General features: G+C 35.5%; 2 protein-coding genes across 4 annotated transcripts; one reads left to right on the top strand and one right to left on the bottom strand.

The window, feature by feature from the left end:
* The first annotated feature begins 246 nt into the window (after positions 1-246).
* LOC7465484 (uncharacterized) lies at positions 247-4360 on the top strand. The gene is made up of 7 exons (XM_002304357.4): positions 247-687; positions 794-957; positions 1217-1465; positions 1946-2080; positions 2482-2664; positions 3309-3470; positions 3704-4360. The coding sequence occupies exons 1-7, from the start codon at positions 360-362 to the stop codon at positions 4124-4126; spliced, it is 1644 nt and encodes a 547-aa protein (XP_002304393.2). The 5' UTR covers positions 247-359; the 3' UTR covers positions 4127-4360.
* Positions 4361-5359: 999 nt separating this feature from the next.
* LOC7465483 (LRR receptor-like serine/threonine-protein kinase FEI 1) lies at positions 5360-13701 on the bottom strand. Of its 3 annotated transcripts, none has more exons than XM_024597816.2 (15): positions 13349-13701; positions 13173-13245; positions 12440-12669; positions 11809-11944; positions 11490-11561; positions 11308-11379; positions 10014-10085; positions 9054-9125; positions 8858-8929; positions 8583-8677; positions 8098-8265; positions 7651-7983; positions 7009-7254; positions 6408-6541; positions 5360-6078 (listed from the first exon to the last, which is right to left on the bottom strand). In XM_024597816.2, the coding sequence occupies exons 3-15, from the start codon at positions 12534-12536 to the stop codon at positions 5860-5862; spliced, it is 1788 nt and encodes a 595-aa protein (XP_024453584.2). In that variant the 5' UTR covers positions 12537-12669; positions 13173-13245; positions 13349-13701; the 3' UTR covers positions 5360-5859. The 3 variants fall into 3 exon arrangements, with proteins under 3 accessions (XP_024453584.2, XP_024453585.2, XP_002303477.4); XM_024597817.2 differs by having other exon boundaries at positions 13455-13701; XM_002303441.4 differs by having other exon boundaries at positions 13173-13701.
* Positions 13702-14856: the final 1155 nt, after the last annotated feature.

Below are 14856 nucleotides of genomic sequence, written 5' to 3'. Positions count from 1 at the left end.
CGCAAGTTCTTCACCTTAAAAATACCTAGACTGTTAGAATTTGCAGTAGCTACACGGTTAAGAACTCTTTCCTTGTTTTCTTTGTTAAGAAAATAAAAATAAATTGATGAAGGGACTAATTAAGTCATAAATGATTATTTTTTTCCCGATAATGATGATTAATTGCAGTTATTGAGATATTACGATCTTTTTAAAAACATCATAAATAATAATATGACAGTCTAATTAATTTTAATTTAGTGAGTGAAGGTAGGTATTGCAATAATAGAATTATTGTGGCGAGTCACATCTTACCTCATCGTATTTGAGTCGTCCCTCACCTCACCAACGGTCACTCTTCCACTCACTCTCTTGCACGCATGTCGTTCCTCTGCACTACGAATCTCTCTCTACACCCCCATCCTCAATTTCTATATCCTAACCCTAACCCTAAATCCCCAAAATTTCTCCTCCAGTTCCCCGCAAAGCCCCCAATCCTCAGATTCTCCGGCCACCGGACCATCTCATTCCGTTCCCCGGCGAGACCAACAACATCCAGCCAGCATCCTTTCACATGGCTTCAAATCGCAGCCACCTCCGCCGTTCTCTTCTTCGGCCTCAATGTCCAGGCCTGCCTTGCAGCCTCCTCTCCTTCACTCCCTGCTAACACCATCGTAGCAGCACAGGAGGAAAGTACAGTAGATCAAGGTGGTGGATTTTAGTTTTTACAGTAACTAAGTTTTCAGGATTTGTTTTGTTTCTTTTCTTAATAAATCAATTGCTGCTCTTTTTGATGATGATGATGAATACACAGACGATGATGGTGGTGTAGAGAGAAATGTTGATAATGTGCAAATGAATGAAGATAAGGAATTGAATGCTGCTGAATTTGAGAATTGGAAGTTGAAAACTTTCGCGTTGTCTGTTCCTCTTAGAATTGTTGCTTTGCGTGGCTCTGTACCTCCTTCATGGATCAAGGTTCCCAAATTTATATAGTAATTGAATTTCTTTTGCTGTTTACACTTCTGGGTAGTTTTATAACTTAATATACATCGAGAAAGTTCGACTTTATTGCATTAAGATGCTAGTTTTAAGAATGATTTTAGTGCATGCTTTTTCCCGATAAAGGCTAGAAGAAGTAAAAGGGTTTTTGTTTAGCAGAAAACATGCAGTGGTTGCTATTTATAGTACTACTACTTTTTGAACTTATGTGGACTTATGATTGGGAATCTTGTAGGATTTTATTCAGTCTCAAGGAAGAAGATTGAGGTTTCGTGTGAAGTACCTTGGAAGCTTGGAAAACATTTTTTCTGACATATCTGCGTCCTTTAACAAACGTAATATCGGTCCCATGTCAACTGTGGCTTCTGATATTGTTAGTGTTGGTGATTCTTGGCTCAGTTTTGCAATTAAAAATGCTATAATTGAGCCTGTGAGAGGGGTAGAAGAGCAAGATTGGTTTAAAGGCTTAAGTGACAAATGGAAGGTAAGAATGCGACCAGTCTGTGTTCTTACTATTAGAATTTGTTTTTCTTGTTTGAAGAGATTTTTTATAGTTCGTAAATCCTTTAGGCATCATGATAGTTGAGTTACACTAATGATAGTGGAGTTACGCTAATTCTTTTTTATTGATATAACTCTCTAACTGGCTTACAGCAATGGGTGGCTGTATTAAAACAAAAGAAATCCAATTCAGTTAAGTCGTCCCTGGGAAAAAAGCAGAACAAGAGGTTAAAAAAGAAGAAGCTAATTTAATGAAAGTTGTTCACTGGATGGAATGGCCTGCACTAGTTATATTGTACTTTAGTTTTTTTTTTTTTTTTTTCAATATTCAATGCCACTGCACTTTATCTACGTCTAGAAATGCTATTACCCTAATTTGCAATGTTGGTGTAGCTTGCAATTGAAATTTTAAGATAGCATAATTATTGTTAATATGCTAGATATTCCACTAATCATGTCTCAGGTATACCTGCGCAGGAACCATGAGGGAGAAATAGATCCCGAAGGTGAAATATGGGCTGCACCATATCGATGGGGCAGCATGGTTATCGCCTACAAGAAAAGTAAATTTCAAGAGCATAAATTGGCTCCTATAGAGGTATTCTGTCTGACATTTTTCCTTCTTCATGGGGCAAGGCCTAAGCATCAAAATGTGGCATGTGCTTGTTAAACATGAAGAGTAGTTTTTGGGCTAGATTTTCCTTAGGTGCCATTAGATTCCTTTAAACTATTCTTATTTTCATTCCCTTTTTCTCTATTGTAAATGAAGATAATGTTGTAAATTTTTCAAATTTTTATGTATGAAAGTAATAATGGGCAGGGATCCCAGGACATTCCAATACGAGAGGTGGATGACAATTTGGATGGGGAAATTTGGCATTATGTCATCTCCTGGCTGTTGCTCTATTTTAAAATTTAAGCTCCTATAGTTTTATTTAGCTAGTTCATTGAGAGTTTGACCATGTATAGCACATTCTATTAATATAGCCATTGTTGCAGGATTGGGCAGATCTGTGGCGGCCTGAGCTTGCAGGGAGGATTTCAATGGTTGATTCTCCTAGAGAAGTTGTTGGTTCAGTTTTAAAGTATATGGGGGCATCGTACAATACAAAGAATATTGATTTGCAAGTTCCTGGTGGGAAGAATGCTGTCCAGCAGAATCTGGCATTGCTTGGGAAACAGGTAGCTAAGAGTTGATTACTGCATCTCATGCTTCCCTCGTTTAAATAAAAATGGAATTTGCAGGGGATTCTTAACTGATAGGACAACTCAAAGAGTTTTGTATGTATGATTCTATGGAAACTCCTGTTGAACAAGGGAAAAGTAGCTCTTAGATTCTTCAATGTGGTTGAACTATGTCCTAGTTTTGTTGTGGCTGCTTCTGTTAAGGAAAATGTTCATTTTTATTTTGATCTCTGATGTCTCTGTGTGGATGCAGTAAAGTGTGATTTTCTGAATAGGTTAACCAGAATTGTAGCATGCTAGGTAGTGGACCTTGGTAATTTGGATTTGTAGGGTATGATCTGCAGTTCTCTCTTTTTTATTCATTTGTTTTTTCCATTAATTTAGTAACCCAACCTTGTAATAACATCTGACTGCAAGAATTAGATAAAAGCTGCATAATGAGCAATTTATACAAATAATCAAATAGGTTTAAAATGAAGAAATAATTAAAATATGAACTAAGTTGTCAAAATGAGGGGCTGACTTGGCTTAATGTACCTTATAGTTAAGGTTTTTCTGTAGGACCCTGAATTTTTTATATAAGAAATGTTGCTGCCTGAAAAGTAATACTCCTAATTTTCACATTTCTTGGCTCTATATAGGTTCGACTATTCGACAGTATGTACTATCTGAAAACATTTAGCATGGGAGATGCATGGGTTGCTGTTGGGTGGAGTAGTGATGTTCTTCCCATTGCCAAACGCATGTCTAATGTTGCAGTTGTAGTCCCCAAGTCTGGAACTAGCTTATGGGCTGATCTATGGGTATTTTCCAATTCATCCCATTATGTATTAGATATTCACTTTTCAATGTTTCTTGGATTTAAATTGAAATGTCATTTTCAAATTTAACTATGGCTATATAATTTATGATCCTGTCATGCCCTGCTGATGCAATTGATGGTTAAGATAGGCCATGGTGATTGACCCTTTAACCAACTCTGAACAATGGCAGTTGTTGTACATGCTTTATTCAGAAGTTTTTATTCATTTTGCAGGCAATCCCAGCTGCCACTAAACTTGAAACAAACCAGATCGGGGGGCGAATCAGGGGACCATCTCCTCTAATCCATCAATGGATAGAGTTCTGCTTACAAGCTGCTAGAGCACTGCCTTTTAAGCAGGAGGTAATCCCGGGTGCAACTCCCTCTGCCATCGAAAACTCTGTCATTGAAGTCCCAAAAGAGCTTACCAAGGGTAAGCCAAAACTGGACACGAATCTTATTGCTGGAGTACCCCCACCTGAAATCTTGACTAAGTGTGAGTTCTTGGAGCCATTGCCTGATGCAACTTTGTCAGACTATAAGTTGCTTATCCGTACTATGCAGATTCCTGATCCTGGTTTAATCCACAGAATACAGCATTATATCTTGTCAACAATTCATACTTTTAGATTAAAGCAGCATCCAAAGGTAGCATAAACCAAGTACATCTCTTTGAAGACACTGTACATTTATTTGATAGAACAGAAACAGCTTTAAACTGCTAATACGTGGTTTTAAACCACAGATCATATAATTAACCCTGTTTAATAATTAAATTCTTGTACAATTTGTTTAGAAGATTATCAAACAGTTGCAGATATTCGAGCACTCTGTACCAAGGTCTGGCATTGGTTTTTCCACTTGGTTTTCTATAATCAACGAAATTTTGCATTTCTGCCTTTTCTTCTGCAGGGATGGACTGAATTAGAATTAATGGTTAGGACAAGACCTAAAATTTCAATAGGATTTGTCTGAAGCTGAACTGATAAAGGGGAAAAAAATGATTTGCATCTCTTGCTTGAATCCATTCTATAACATTGCTGATTGGAGCTGCAGGTTGCTCCCCTTGGTCGGCACAGCAACCACTGACAGACTGGTAGGGTTTTTCCACTGTAAGAAGTTAATTTCTTGCGGTTGCATAAAAAAAATACTTCACTTTCTGTATGTAACAAAAATTGAAGTCACGATCACCTTGGCAGTGTCACTGCAATCCTCCTTTCATGTTCCATAGAACTGGAACTGAAAAGCACTCGGGGAAGCAGCTGGAAAATCGGTGCACCATCCCTACAGAAATTAGTGCGTGGTTTACACTAGCAAGAGAATAGAGCATTCACTACCGATTATCCAATAAAGAACTGCATCACACCGTGCAAAACCAAAATTCCAACGGCAAGATAAATTAGCTCAGTATTTGTCTAGTTATCTCCAGAAAAAAATCTCGTTACAAAGTTTTACAAGAGAAAAATGATTTTACAAACATGCTTTGTAAAATTCATCATTGTATTATATTTATGTTAAGCTGGCAGGAAATAAAAAGGAAACTACAACTGTGCTATTGTAGATTCACCCCGTGGGTATAAATAAAGTCTAACAAAAAGAAACAAAATATAGACTAGCATCGTTTTTCTTTGCGAGTAGCGAATACGATTTTTTCATAGTCAGCATTTCTGCTTCACCATTGTCTCTTTCTTCAGGTTCTTGCTCATGACTGTTCTTAATGCATCCGCCAGGCAAGCCTCTCTAATTTTAGCCGTGCATGAAGGCAGTAATAATGGCACCACTCAATGCCATATTGCCGATAGAAGAATTGAAGGAGAAAGTAGCAGTAAGATTGAATGCATTCCATGGTAAAAAAAAAGACTGATGCCTTGAATGGTGGACATTGCGAAATGCTGAATTCACTCAAGGAACTGATTATTGCAATTAAATATATTATACAAAAATGGAGAACACAAGAATCCTTTTGCGAAGCTAGATGTTCTCAATTTATACAAATTTCATATACACTTAAATTTGGGAGAACAAATGCAAGAAGGGGACTACAACAAGAGAAGGCAAAGGAGAGAGCCCAAAAATAGAACTTCTGATGAATAACTGGCCCGTACCACAAGTGGAAACTCCATTCTCGTTGAGACACAAGTGTTTGGCACCCCCACACAAAATGACACGAAAATTCCAGTCGATGAGTGCTACCGAGAGAACCAGATGAAATCGTGTATCCTCTAATTGTGATAAATCTGCAGAAAGAATGGACAAATAAAATGAAGACAAAAAACTGCTGCAGATTCCAAGCCACCCTTTCCTGCTTGTGCATTGCTTCTTTAATTTTCCAGAAGCTGCACTAATAGATGCGGACTCAAAACATGTCTTCACTGTCACAGCATGGGTTTTCAATCAGAATTGGAATCGTAAAAGTCACTTGGGCATGGGGTCATAACCTCAGATTCAAGTACTTGAACCACCCTGTGCATGGTGGGTCTATCCTCTGGGCTCGAAGAAACACATTGGGTGGCAACCGAAAGCAGGGCATCAAGGCTTTCTACCTGCACCCCCTCGCAGTTTGGATCGACAATTTCTCGTGGTCTATTCTCTGTGATCAAGAAATTTAGCTGCAAAACAAAAAAATAGTCAGAAGACCAACTTGTATATTCTCATTAGCTATGACAGAACCACATATCTTCCTTTTAAAAATTAAACAGAGGAACTACGCCATGGGGCAACCATCACAAGACATGGATATAAACTATGGACCAGTCCATCATAGAAAGAGATCACATAAGAGGCAGTTAACATTTTCTATTCTCGTATATTTATTCATTGCGAAAGCCACTCTTAATTTATATCATAACATAGAGAAAGAAAATCTATTACTGTCAAGAGGCAGATAAAAAGAAACTAGCCTAACGGAAACCAAAATTTCATCAAGAAAGAAACATACCCCACCAACAATGTTCAGGCCCTTCTCAATGAATGACGCATCCGTTGGCCGCTTTCCGCTCAGTACTTCAAGCACCAGGACCCCAAAACTATAAACATCAGTCTTTTCAGTTGCCCTGCCACTTTGCATGTATTCTGCCAATGGTGTCAAACAGGCTCATGAGACAAGATAATGGAATGATACTGTGAAAATAATCCAAGATAGGACACGTACAGAGATCAAGCAGCAAAAGAACCATCAGATCTCATTAGATCATGACCTAAAGAGATTAACAGCTAGTTTGGATGCTAAACATCTTACGTGAAAGATGTTTTCAACTACATTACAGGTAACAAGCGCTGTCAAAGATATATCAAACAGGTATCCTAGTTATTGGACTACGTGTAAATACTCTTTTTTTATTTATGATTTCCCTCAGAGCAAATAACATATCCTCTGACAATAGAGCAGGAAAGAAACAGGTAAAGCCATTACAAAACTCAATTTAAAAGTTAAATGGAAAAACTTCTGCCTGCAAGTGTGATTGTGAGTGAAACTTATTTCAAAAATGTTCATTCCAACCAGTTTGGTCAAAGCAGTATCACACATGCACATTGCTTACCGGGAGCTAGATAACCAAATGTTCCAGCAACAATTGTTGTAATATGTGATTCTCCATCCCCTAATAATTTGGCAAGTCCAAAATCAGTAACTCGAGCCTCCAAGTTGCCATCAAGCAAAATGTTGCTTGACTTTATGTCACGATGGATGATCCTAGGGGAACAATCGTGATGCAAGTAAGCCAGTCCTTTTGCTGCCCCCATAATAATAGTCAGGCGCGCATCCCAATCCAGTTGCTCAGATCTTTCTGTAAAATCCATAAAAAAACATATTATGGTTCCTTGTTTAATCCTTACACGTGAAACTTAATACATAGAATGCTAGGCCTTAAATGAAACACTCGAAAAGAAAAGAAAAAAGAAGTCCACCAAGAAAATTGCAAATTTATAACAAAGGTTATAAAAATCAAAACTTCATTATAGATGTCTTTGGATCTAACACTTGAGGCTTCTCTGTCACTGCTTATGTCAATGAGTAGGACTTTCATTTTCCAAATAGAAATCATAGTCCAAAAATCATCAACCTAGAAAAAAGAAACAGAAAGTAGATGGTACTGCACTGTCTTGTCAAGAAGTGTTCACAGTAAAAAGTTTGAGGCCTTTGTAACAGATAAACTAGAAGAAAAAGAAAACATAAATCTTACCATGGAGTGCTTCATCAAGGCTACCACCAGATAGGAAATCATAAATCAACAATTTTGATGTAGGGGAATTGCAATAACCACGTAAATTAACCAGGTAGCGGTGTTTTATGCTTCCAAGAATTTCAAGCTCCCTCTCAAAGAATCGATCAAAACCATCATACATCTTTACAATTCTCTTCAAGGCAAATATACTGCCATCATCCATTTCAAGCTTGTACACAGTTCCAAAACCACCAGAGCCTATGACATGTTCCTCAGTCAAAGTCTCTAATTTTTTTATGATGTCTTTTGAAGAGTATGGCAAGTCCCCATGAAACATTACAATTGATGCACCTGGATCATCAGGAAATATAACATTAGGCGCTAGAGTTTAAGAAGTTACGAGACAGTTCTCCAATTACAAAAATAGTTCGGACAGATAATTCAAGTAATAGTTAAGAACATTACCTCCACTAACATCCATTGCAATACTATTACTCTCATTTTTACCAAATTTCTTATATAGAAAGCAACCCCAAAAACACATAAGTGCCACTAGAAGTAGTGCACCAATGGTTGCTGAAGTGCTGATAAGAAGTCTGCCAGAGTATTTTTTCTTTCCTCCTTGATTTTGGCCTGCAAGTGAAGAAATAATGATTATTAAGCCACAACCATAAAGCATAAGAGAACAGAAAATGATCAAAATGTTGTCAGAAAATTATAGGTTCTCTCTTAACAATTCAAATTCAGTTTCCATAGTGACTTCAACAACTCCCAGGGGTCAGATTCTAATCATGAGAAAGGTGAAGTTTTCAATGAGTTATACTGTGAGCAAATAAATAGTAAATCTTTCATCATCCTAATTCCTGATACTGAATTACATCCAGCACGTACAACATTATACCTGGTAAGATGAAATATAAGAGAATCAATACAATATGTGAGCAAGTTACCTGAAGGAGGCTGCCCATCAGTTCCAGACCCGCCACTATCATCTCTGCAAGTTCTATTGATCTGTTTTCCACACAAATCACGATTTCCGGTGAACCTACAAGATATATATTTCAGTTCATTAGTTTAGAATCTTCTTTGGTGTCTAAAGGAGTAAATTAGTAAGATAGCAGAATTTGCTTTTAGCTAAATTATCAAGGCACATCTAACTTACTAGATCACGTTGAACTGATGCAAAATCAATTAAATATGACACATGAGGGAAATTTAGACTTACGAGTTATCTGCAAAGTTGATGAGCACACCATCAGATGGTATTGGTCCGATGAGAAAATTGTTTGACACATTGCTTCAAAATTTAAAACGGTGATCATAGTAAGTATCAGATTCAAATGTACCAATTTCAACTGCTGAATTATTGTAACATCATTCTATAAGAATAAACTAAATTTGAAGCAAATGTGGCTACTCACAAAGTGATGAGTTTATTTAACTTCCCAAGCGATGAAGGGATTGACCCACTGAGAGAGTTACTTGAGATATCTCTGTGGAAGTAGTTGACAAAATACCCAATTAGTTTCATCTGTCCAGCACAATGATTGCATCTAAAACTAGCGTTTTTCATTCATAGCACATTAAAGCACACAAGTGCCTGTCAATATTCTTTAAAGATCTTGTATTGTATATAACAGCTCAAAATTAAGCTGAGGCTGCAGTGTTTATTTTGTCACTACTTCCATTTATTACTCCCCCCAAGGTGTGGCAAAGATTCTGTTGTTTCTGAAAAGACACGAACAAAAGTAATTTGTTGAACCATCGATCATCTAACCAGCAGTAGCAAGAGGGCAATTGTTGGACATGTGAACATTTCTACACTAGACACAGCACATTAAGAACCTACAGCAACCCAATCATATCCCTTAAGAAACTAGCTCAAGCCCAAGTGAATAACATCTGAATTGTTTATGCAAAAGGTTTACAATTTATCACTAAATTTAAATTGGGGAAAAATTAAGACTCAAGCGGTACTGAGCAGGAATATAGACCACAAAGGCCATAGAGTGCTAGTCTCTGAATACTGATTCCTAGGAGAGTTAATCTGGCTTAAGGCAATGAAAAGTTCACCCTATCAACTCATATGTGGTCCTTTTCTATATCAGCACTCCCATGATTCATAGCAATCTGCTCTTTTCATATACCGGAATCAAGAAGTGATTTTAAAAAAAAAAACTCATGATTGATTTCAAATTTATTCTGCTCTTGATAACTTATGAATCATATGGGAAGTATCAAAATATGCTAATAAAATCGCATTTCCAGAGGACACTTTATACAACCTTCAATGCTCATATAAAATGATTGTGCATATTTGTTTATGTTAAAAACAAAATAACATGTAAAGCACTGAAATTTATCACAAGAAAATAACTCACAGATTTTGAAGCACAGTTAGGTTTCCCAATTCGCTTGGAATTGGTCCACTTAAGTAGTTGCCCTGCAAGAATCTGAAGAGAGAAAACATTAATAATAAGCTTCCAGTTAGAAACACGAGTGAGGATAGGATACCAGTACAAGTGTCAAAAATATATCCTACGGCGGCAACTCTAACCCTCATTTGAATTAAGTTGAATGACAATATGTCATGGATTATAAAAAAAAAAAAAAAAAAAACAGGAGGGAGCAAATGCTGTTCAAATCACATAAGCCATAATTTCTACCAATCGTTTGATTTTTTAGTAGGTGAAAATGAAATAGAACTACAAATATAGGCAACATGCAGTAGCATCAATTTACAGGAAAAACAACCAACAACTAAGCTACATCAGCAACTTAGAAAACAAGTAGTTAACAATGCTGAAAGAAACGCTTCACTGCTGAGATGCCCTGAATTGTAAGCTCAAATGAAAGGCGATATGCTGACTAATCTCTCTAACATTTATAATTCCAAACTCGTAAGAGAAGCTAACTTTTTAGGTTGAGAGGTAGATCTTGTACCCTGTGTTCAAGGGTTAAAAATAAAATCTCTCTTAGTTGGTTTCAGAAGCTCTCATTTGCATTCCTGGAAAAATGTTTGTTCCCAAGAGGCAATCCTCTAAAGTCGGAGCTAGTGTTACTATTCAGGGCCATTGGAAATTCATTTTGCATGTATTTGTAATTTGTCTTCACAGGAAAAGTATAAGGTTGGTGACAGTTAAATATAATTCCCAAACCACTGAGTGAAATCAGAATGCTTTACTTCATTCAGAATGAGCAATTTTCAATCATCATCGGAAAAGGAAGTCTTAATTCTTACATAGATAAGACTAAGCACACTTGATCAGTGAAAAATTTTGACACCAGTCGTTTACAAATGAGTATTACAAGAATAATTGACAAGCAGATGGGTTTCCTAGTTGACCGTGTTGATATAGCTTGGATAGGAGAAAAGGACTGATTCTCACAAAATTCAAAAGCAAATACACTACATCAAAGCTTTTACTTTGGGAGAGAAAATACTTTTCAGTAAAATTACTGTATCTATTTTATCCATCACTAGTATATTGCGCCAGAATTCTATGCTAAATGATACAAAGTAAAATATAAATAAGTGGTCGCTACTTATGCACTCTGGTCATAGTTTCAATTTAACCAATAGAAAGGCAACAGAATTATTCAATAGGATAAAAATACACCACAATGTTGAGTAATGACAAGAAAATTTTTGTTACTAGATATAGCGGCACCTACATTCCCTGCAACTCTGTGCAATTTCCCAACTCTGAAGGAATTGTTCCATAGAAGTTGTTGTTGTATAGAGCTCTGTAACAAATCATTCATATTAAAAAAAACATGAAAGTAGCAGCATGCCTGAAATACAGAAAACACCTGACAATTTTCAATAAAAATAGGAAAGTCCTGGAAACACGTACAGAACTCTCAAGTGCTCTAACTTCCCAAGGTCAGGTGATATAGGTCCACTTAATTTGTGGTTCTTCAGATTCCTGGAAGATAAAAAAACGATCAACAAAATGTTGCATGACACCTCACCTCATATTGCATTGTGAGCTAACAAATACAATTTAATTGAAATACATGTGTGTGTGTGAGGCCCAAATCAAAATCAAGAGAAGAAATATGTGGGGTACTTTGAATGTCCATGGCTCCATGCTTATTTACAGGGAACAAACAGTTCATGAGAGGGAAAGAGAAAATATGAGTTTGAAATTTGAAAATAATTTGTGAACTCACAAATATATTACTCTCTTGGTTTTCTGATCACATGTCACGCCTCTCCAATTACATGGGTCAGTATCCTCTGGCCTCCACAAAGGAAGAATACCATCTGAGCTGACAATTGCACTCCTGAAGCTCAATAGTGCTTCACCTACAAAGACACAAAAATGAATTTCAAAATTCCAATGTATCATGACTGGACTTAAGCATGCATCTCCTATAGTCACTAACAAACAAAATAAAGGCAAAATGATTCTTGAGTATAAGCAGTTTGTGTGCACAAGCATTCATGTTGGAAAGAAACACCTACTTCATACCACCAACAGAAGAACTTGTTGGCTCATCTGGTAGGGGCTTACAATCATCAGTTAGATTCTTAATCAGGCTAAATTTCTCATTTCAAAAAACAAGTTTTGAGATGAAAGCAAAGGCATGCCAAGTTTATGTTCAGATTAATGAAATTCCCGTGTGAGTTAGACAAATCATAACTCGCAAAATATATGACATTTCAGCCATATAATAATAAAGTATTTTCCTTGAAGCTATGCATTGGACCATAGATTTCTTTGTACCAGTTTCACTACTTTGACATAGCTTATGATAATGTTGAAATAACATATATGCAAGAACTCAGATACCACCATACCATCAGGAGTGATAGCTCCGCTTTTGTTTACAAGAATATAAAGGTGTAGAATGTAAAGAAGCCAAGGCCTTTGAAATCTCATTGGACAGATGGACATGAGAGAACTGGTCAAGCATAATATAGCAGCTATAATTCATCTGATAGAACAAGCTCCGGAATGCTTTGCCTGTAACATGTGGTTATCTGGTTGATTAATCCATATAGCAGCCACAGATACAAGAAAAGATTGCCTGTAAAAAAGAGAGAGCAACAATTAAAACTGCGAGAAAAAAAATGCCTTCAAAAAGGAGCAAACTGCATAGAGAATAAAATGTTCCAAATTTCAACCTAAACTCGTTAGTCTCAACCACAAATATCTTTAGCACACATGAATGTGCTAGAAACACGGATACAACATTTTAAAGAGTTAATTTCCAGTTCATTGACACAGTTTCAACAACTTCAACAGCATAGAAGCTAAAATCCACATCCACTTCATCTTCTCTCTCTTTGCTAGCAGCACTGGTATTTTAACAACACAATTATAAGGAAATAAACCTTTTTTGACTTTCTGGGCTATAAAAAGATCAGTGAAATTTAGAACTTCATCATATTCAAGCAACAAGAAAATGCAAAAAAAAAAATTTAAAAATCACCACATTCTTATGGACAACAGCACACACCAAGAAACGACGGTTTAAGCAATGAATCCATAAAAAAAAAAAAAAGTTAAACTGAAAATTGCAAACTTTACCAGACATGAAACTTTAAGCTGAACAAGCCAATCTATGACAAAAGTAGAGTGTCGTCCATCCAGCCGAAACAACCTGAAAGCAATTGCGTTTGAACGAGAGAAAGATCTTAAGAACAACACACTGTTATGCACCAATCTTATTTATAGACTTTGGCCAAAAAAGTAAAATAATTTACCGTTTTGCACAGCTGCAAAACACTAAAAATGAAAACTTTGCTAAGAGCCCTAAATATTTAGCGAAGCTTAACGGAATTGAAGTGGCAAAAACACAAAAACACACACCCCTTGGATTTGATCTGGTGAATAAGAAGAAGAATGTAGAGAATGAGCTGTAAAGTGAGACTATAAGCAAACAAAACAAAACAAAGATATATAAAACCCAAAAACTAAATAATTAAAAAAATTCTCTCTTTCTCTCTCCAGGGAGATTTGTGTGATTGTTTTGTAGAGAGATTTTTTTCTTTTCTTTTTTGTTGTTTTGTAGAGAGAGAAAGAAGAGAAGAGTGTGTGTGTGTGTGTTTAGTCTTTGTGAAGAGGAGCTTGGAGTTAAAAGAAGCATTTATCTCAGCCAATCAGAGTGAAGTCCATTTCCACGTGTGATGTGGACCTTCCATACGTGCCAACCGACGCTCGTTTGCATTTCCTTCTTCCTTCTTTTTTTTCTTAAAACAATTTTTTTTTAGAACTAAAATAAAGAAATATCCATGGCCACTCACTTGTTTTACTAAGTTGCAAGTTGTTTGCTAGTGTAGTTATTTTTATTTTTAAAATTATTTTTTTATTTGTAAATATATTAAAATAATAAATTTTTTATTTTAAAAAAATTATTTTTAATATTAACACATTAAAAAATATAAAACAAATAATTTTAAATAGCAAAAAAATCATTTTAAAAAAAAACACAAATTTAAACACATTTTCAAACATGAGGATATGACAACTTTATACATGAATGATTACGAGAGCGATAACTTTTATTTTTTAGTATATTTTAAAAATATATTTTATTTAAAAATATATTAAATTAATAATTTTTTAGTGCTTTTATGATTTTAATGTGATGTTAGAAATAAAATAAAACATCTAAAATCAAAATATTTTAATATATTTTCAAATAAAAATTTTTTAAAAAATCAATTTATACCATAATATCAAACACATTTACATTACATTAAAATGCAAAGCAAAACAATAAAAGATAGAGATGTCAATAGATATTCATGGATCGGGTTTTGCAATATTTTTTTCATAATTTGATTTTTTTAATTTTTTTTATAATTTTCTCGGTTTAATCCATTTGTAGACTCCAGGTCATAAGTGGGTCATACTACCCATTAATTGAGTCGTTTATGGAAGAATGAAGTTATACATGTAACTTAGCAAGCTCTTAACAATACATAGTCGGCAATATACATGGTCTGGTGCTCAAAGCTTGTCCAAGTTATAATTCAAATGGACTGAATAAGAGAGAAATTTTATCCAGTTGCAAAATTATATGCCTTTTAACTCTTCAATCCTAATAACCATAAACCTAAAACTACAACACTGTAACGAGGTATTGAATTCTTAAAATTAAATTTTTCACTTTAAAACTACAACACTGTAACGAGGTATTGAGTTCTTAAAATTAAATTTTTCACTTTGAAGGACGGTAATAATTGTTTTTTTAAATATTTTTTATTTT

Source organism: Populus trichocarpa, chromosome 3, assembly GCF_000002775.5.
Source record: "Populus trichocarpa isolate Nisqually-1 chromosome 3, P.trichocarpa_v4.1, whole genome shotgun sequence".
Classification (NCBI taxonomy): Eukaryota; Viridiplantae; Streptophyta; class Magnoliopsida; order Malpighiales; family Salicaceae; genus Populus; species Populus trichocarpa.
This window is presented reverse-complemented; position numbering and strand designations above follow the sequence as displayed.